The sequence below is a fragment of the Falco punctatus genome, assembly GCF_963210335.1.
Source record: "Falco punctatus genome assembly, chromosome: Z".
In the NCBI taxonomy this organism is placed as follows: domain Eukaryota; kingdom Metazoa; phylum Chordata; class Aves; order Falconiformes; family Falconidae; genus Falco; species Falco punctatus.
The window spans coordinates 10,934,216-10,940,215 of NC_137586.1; the positions used below are offsets into that span (position 1 = coordinate 10,934,216).

At 55.4% G+C, this 6,000-nt stretch overlaps 1 protein-coding gene across 8 annotated transcripts in view; it reads left to right on the top strand.

Annotated features, from left to right (window-relative positions):
- CNTFR (ciliary neurotrophic factor receptor) overlaps positions 1-3,816 on the top strand; it is a gene marked incomplete at both ends in the record, with an annotated part of 209,952 nt that extends 206,136 nt beyond the window's left edge. For 7 of the 8 annotated variants that reach the window (XM_080371309.1, XM_080371310.1, XM_080371312.1 and 4 more), the window contains 2 exons: positions 1,543-1,687; positions 2,593-3,816. In XM_080371309.1, coding sequence (XP_080227435.1) covers positions 1,543-1,687; position 2,593 — 146 coding nt within the window. Of the gene's footprint in view, positions 1-1,542; positions 1,689-2,592 lie in introns of those variants that run through there. The other variant, XM_080371306.1, reaches the window with a different exon arrangement.
- Between the last annotated feature and the right edge of the window lie 2,184 nt (positions 3,817-6,000).

The window sequence follows — 6,000 nt, forward strand, 5'->3', positions numbered from 1 at the left end:
GGCTCCAGCATCCTCCTTGCAGGACGCCTGGGGTGTGACAAGGCTGAGATTTGGTGGTGGTGGTTGTTGTTGCTGTTATTATTATTATTCCTCGGAGCGCTGCCCCTTGCCAGCCTTCCTGGAGAGCTGTATCCCCTCCACACCTCTGACCCCACACAATGGCTCGGAGTGATGCCAATTTGAAATAAAAGCCACAGAGTTAACAAGCCTCTGTTTCTAGGAAAGAGCTGGGACTGTGTCCAAATGGGTGTTATCAGCCCTCCATTTCCCAGAAGGGCTGGAGCAGACCCTGCACCAGTTCCCCCGGCTGGCACCGTCAGTGAGGCGGGGGGAAGCACTGGCTGGTGTGCAGGCAGGCAGGCAGCGAGCGGGCTTCTAATTGGGGCCACGTGTGTGAGGTGGCCAGGTGTGCATGTGGGGTGGGGGGTGCTCAGTGCCCCCACTCTCCAAACCCTACCTCATCTGTGCATGCAGACCCCAGCATGTGGGTGCAAGCCAGAACTGTGCACAAACCTCTGTGGGCCCTGGGGATGCTCTCTGCATGGGGATGCAGTATGTGCAAGCCCCGCTGCTGGTGTGTGGTGGTACCTCCTACACAGAGACACACTCCCTTGCAGAAACAGCACCCAGTAAAGCACCTGAGGATTCAGGCAGCAATGGGGATTTGCATCCCCTCATCCCCAGGGGGTAAATCCCCACAAGGAGTGCAGGCACACCTTGCAGGGGTGCTGGTGTCAGAATTTTGGGTTCACTTCTATATCCCCCTGCATCGTGCTAATGCAAAAACCACTTCCCATGGTGCCTACCAGCTCCCAGTGCAGGTACACACATGTCCCTGTGCATGCAGCTGGCTGCAGCCATGAACTGCTGATGTGGGACAGCCTGGCTCTGGGGCTAAGCCTTGCTGTGACACCTCAGTGGAGTCTGAAATCAGATGCTGAGGCAGACACCTGTGGCCCCCAGCATCCACTAAAGATTGTCTGGCTGGGGGCACTCCGAGACCCTCTGCATGTGACCAGAGCTGCCCCAGCCTGACCGCCCATACAAGCCTTCCCTGCAATCCTGCAGCCCTCTGCAGACACAGACAACCCGTCTGATCCTGTATAGAGGAGGACAAGCCCTGCAAACCAGCCCCACAGTCTCAGCCATGTCTGGAATGTTCCCTGGGCAAGGGATGCTCTCTGCTGAGCACTTGTGGCCATGTCATCATGACTTCCGAGCCAAAATTCCCACAGAGCTAATGAACAGAGTAGCCTGACTGAGCAGGGCGGGGCGGGGAGGGATGCCCAGTTCTGCCTGGTGGTGCGAGCCTCTCCAAGCACTGGGTCCTGTGTTAGAGCAAGGAAAGTCTCATGGATCATACCATCCCCTGGTTCACCATCCCATCCCCTCACCACAGCCCTAGTTTGGCATGGCACTGGGAGGGGCGATTTTGGGATGGGGCGATGCCATGTCCCCACTGGCCAGGGACTGGAGCTGCTCATACAGGATGCAATCCGGAGCACCAGGGCTCCCTTTGCCATCCACTTTCCCTCCCTGCAGAGACAACAAGCGCTAGCACCTCCTCTTTCATGCCGCCCCCCACCACCAAGATCTGCGACAAGGGGGCTGTGGTGGGCAGTGGGGCCGTGGCAGTGTGTTGGACAGCTGGACTGGTCGTGGCTGCCTATGGTGTCCTCTTTATTTAGTGAGTATGTCCCAAACTGGCAGTGTAAGAGATGGGATGTGGATACCGGGAGGGTGGGGGCAGAGATATGGGGACCCCAGGGACTCCAGCGTGGTTGAGAAGGGGATGTTCCAACCAGGCTGTGGGTGAAGGGCACTGAGAAAAGAGCCATTTTGGGGTTTCTTGCAGTTTTTTGTAAATGCATCAAATCTGGCTGCTTATCCAGATTGGATGTTCTGGTGGAGATCTCAAAAATGGCTTTTCAAACATTTTCTGCAAAGCCTGCAAAGGGGTCAGTCTTTGATGCCTCATTCTCAGCAGCCCTTCCCCCTCCCCACTGCTGGTATTTTAAAACCACATGGAAATCTAAGGCCTTTGCACAGTGACAGACTAAAAATTGTCCAAACTCATACAATTCAAAGATGCATTTGGCTTAGAATGGAGCTGGCAGCCTGGAGAGCCCAAAATGCCCTGTTTCTCTCCAGGCCAGGGCTGCTGTCTCATGTCCCCCCATGTCCTTTCACTGTACCCGCTCTGCCCAGTGACTGGGGGAGTAATCCTGGCAGCCACCACATGTGTCACTTTGGGGGATAAAGGACATGCCACCCATTCTTCAGTGCCCAAGAAGCCATCGTGAGGCATCTCATGTGGGCAAAGGGTCCTGTGCTCCCCTCCAGCTATGTCATCTCCACATGTGGTGTCAGCAGAGGCAAGGGGACAGGCAGTGGCACGCAGCCAGGGGTGGATGGGCAGGGTCCAGCCCCGGGAGGAGGAGGTGGAGGTGATGTGTTTAGGCACCTGGCTTCTAGGAAGGGGTGAATTTCCCTGTGGAAAAAGGCCAAATTCTGCTTGGTGTGTCCCCCTTGGTGGCTGGGCACAGCTGAGCCTGGAGCTGGAGCAGTGACCTATCTTCTCTGTGCTCGCAGATCCCCGTCTGTCCATCCATCGCAGCCCAGCGCAGACACCTTCCCACCGCCCACCACCACCACCACCTTCGCCTTGCCGCCCCCCCTCCCGGGTTGAGTCTCTTATCTCTTCGATTTTGCACACGTTGAGGACGTATCACGCTTCTTGCCATCGCTTCGGAGGAGGACAGAGCTGCTGCCGTCCCCTGGGGAGCCTCGAAATTCTCTCCCAGCCCGGAGCAAGGAGACGCATTTGTCCCACCCATCCCCGCCCCTCCTTTCCCAGCAAGGCGAAGCGAGCCCGGACACTGTGCCACAGCTGAGGACCCCACTCATACAGCTAACCCCCCCATGCCAAAGACGTGCCCGCCGCCCCCGCTGCCCAGATGGGTGACAGAGAGAGTGACGGCGCACCGAGAAAAGGGGATATGAAAATGGGGGTGGTGGTGAGGGGAATGATGCTCCCAGCTGTACCCTCCTCTGGCAGAAGGGGGTTCCCCAAGGACCGGACTCGCTTCCCCAAGCTCTCGACCATGCAGTGAATCTGGAGGGGTGCATGGGTGGGGGGTCTTGGTCCCCTCCAAGGGGACGATGGAGGGAAGAACTGGTGGCTTTCACAAGTGTGGTGGGGAGCAGGGAGCTAGCAGGGTTTTAATGAAAAAAAAAGGAAACACCGATAACCCCCCCCTGCCCCTGCCGAGCACTTGGGAGAGCTGCCCCTCTGGCTGGCCCCCCCAGCAACCTGCAGGATTCTTCACTGCCCCCAAGCCCATCCCCACATCACCCCCAAACTTTTAACCATGTTGGATACAGGGAATTGCCCCCCCCCGTTGACGTCTTTGTCTCACTCTCCAACAAAAGCAGAATAGCTCTGCTGTTGCCTTTAAAGCTGAAGCCCTGCAGACCTGTCCCCTGCTGTTCCCCGCTGTCCTCGGCTGTCCCCATGCCTGCTCTGCTCTCCTCCCCATCCTGCCCCAAGCCCTGTTTTGTAAAGACACCTCCTCTTGCCCCTGCCTGGACCCATGCGCAGTATTTAATACCGTACGTCCTAGTATACCCACTGTTGACATGCTGTATTTGAATTTTTTATAGATGTATATATATAAAAAAAAAAAGAATCAAAAAAACCGAAATAATAGAGGGGATAAAAAAAAGCTCACACAGACAAAATGCACACACATGCACACACACACATGCACCAGGAGAGACCGTCTTCATTAAATGATCATTTCATGATGACTGGCAGCTCTGGGTGTTATTTCCCCTCTGACGGGTGTGGGTGAATTTGGCTGCCTGTTCTCATCCATAGTGCTGGTTGTGATGGGGATATGGGGATGGCAGTGAGGGGGACACAGAGACCCTGGAGCCTGCCTTGGGGCCTGAGGCCATAGCATTGCCTCCCCAAGGGGATGGGGGACCCAAAAACTGGCCTTTGGGACATCCTGAGAAGGTGTGTGGGGGGGTGCCTACCCCTGGAGACCCCTGGTGATGTAAAGGAGATGGTTTTCACCACCCTATGTGGCACCCATGCTGTGATGGGGAGGTGCCACGTATCACCGTTCACATGCCCTCAGGGGTCGCATGTGTCCCTGAGCTCTGGCCATACCCTGACATCCCTCCGGCAGGCAAGAGGATGGAGACCTGCCTGCGTCCCACTGCAGCCTGGAGGCTGCATGTGGCATGTCATCACAATTAATGCACTTTCCTTGTCTGATTAATAATTTCACATTAGGAAAATGCCACTGCCCAGATGCTCTGAATTAAACTTCAGTCAGGGCAGGGCTCACAGGGACCTGGCACAGAGGCAATGGGGGCACCAAAGCGTGCTGTGTCAGGGGCTGGCCTCTCCCCGTGTGCCTTGCCTGTCAGCACCGAGGTAGAGATGTCATTAAGCTGCAGTTCATGCCAGGGGGAAAAAAGCTCAATCTTTTAGCAAATTACCTGCCCAGTGCCCCAGCAGCACCTCTCCAGTCAGGAGATGGGAGTGGATGGAAGAATGGGTGGATGCATGGGCGGACAGACAGATGGGCAGATGAGTGGGTGGGTGGGTGGGTGGGGGGAAGGGTGGAGGTGAAGAAGCACCAGCCCTGGCTCTGCAAAGTCTGAAAGCAGCACCAAGCCTGTTGCTAGCTCCCACCAGGGACTGGCTGTGATTTTAACTGTGCTGGGGCTTTATTAGAAGAGAGCTCAGTCCCATGCAGCCCTGCCTCTGGCTTGGCTGTGCCAGCAGCAGTGCTGCCCTGCATCCTGGCTTGGTCCACTGGTTAATGTTCCATTACCAGACAACATGCCTCCATCATTTATTAATGTTTCATTAGTGTTAAAAACATCTGATAATTAATTATGCACTAATCATGGATTCACAGTGCTAAAAGCCAGGGTAATCTACCATAGCAGATGGCTCTTTGGGGCAGGGGGAAGGGACAGCTCTTAGCAGAGATGAAAACATCAGGCGAAGCCCTTGCCTGGGGGAAGCATCCCAGACAGACAGATTGCCTTCATCTCCACCCAGGACCTCCATGCGAGGTCCAGAGGCACACTATCTCAAGTTATTAAACAGAGGAAACCTGTCCCTCTCAAGCTGTTTCAGGAACTGAAGGAGCAGTGCTCCCACTGCCCGGGGCAGCTGCATGAGAAGCCATCCAAGAACAGTGGCTTTCACATGCAGTCCTGGGCACCCTCCAGCAGCTGGCATGCAGCCCGGGCCTGGCTCCAGGATGCAGTTTGTCAGCCCCTCTGCAGTACCTGGCCAGATTAAGTGGCAGTCCATAAAGCAAGAGGTGTCACAAAAGCCCACTCATTAAGTGCCCCAGCAATATTACGTACAGATGTGCAGAGATGTTTCAAACTGGGGAAGGTCCCATGGGAGAATCCCTGCCAAGCAGAAAATCCATCCACTTAGCAGTATAAATCCATACAGGAAGAAAGAGGGAACTGCAGCACTCAGAGAGACCTGTGCATCGCATAACCTGAAATCCAATACATCAGCCGGGCGCAATGGGTCCCTGCATCTTCCCAGTACATATGTGTCAGTAAATCCCACCTTACGTGTTGTTTTCATCTGCTGCTGATGCAAGAGCAGTCTTTGTTGAGCTCCCCAGAGTCTGCAAAAGGGATCAGAAGTGTGGCTGGAAAGCAGGAGCTATTTCCTGGCTGCAAAGCCTCGTAGGAAGCAGAAAGCCCCCTTGCTTGAAGAATGGGCTGAGCAGTGGAGCAGGTCTGAATCCCTGCATCTCCTGCATCCCTCTCTGAGATGGGTGCCAGCAGAGACCTCATCCTTCCTGACCCAATAGTCGGAGAAGCTCCCTGCTCCCACACCAGCCTCCGAGGAGTCTGGAGCCCCCAGCTGTAAATAAGCAGTTTATTTATCACAAATCAGGCTGACAGGGGTGAGTGGTTGGGCTTTGATGGGGCACCACACTTCGGTGG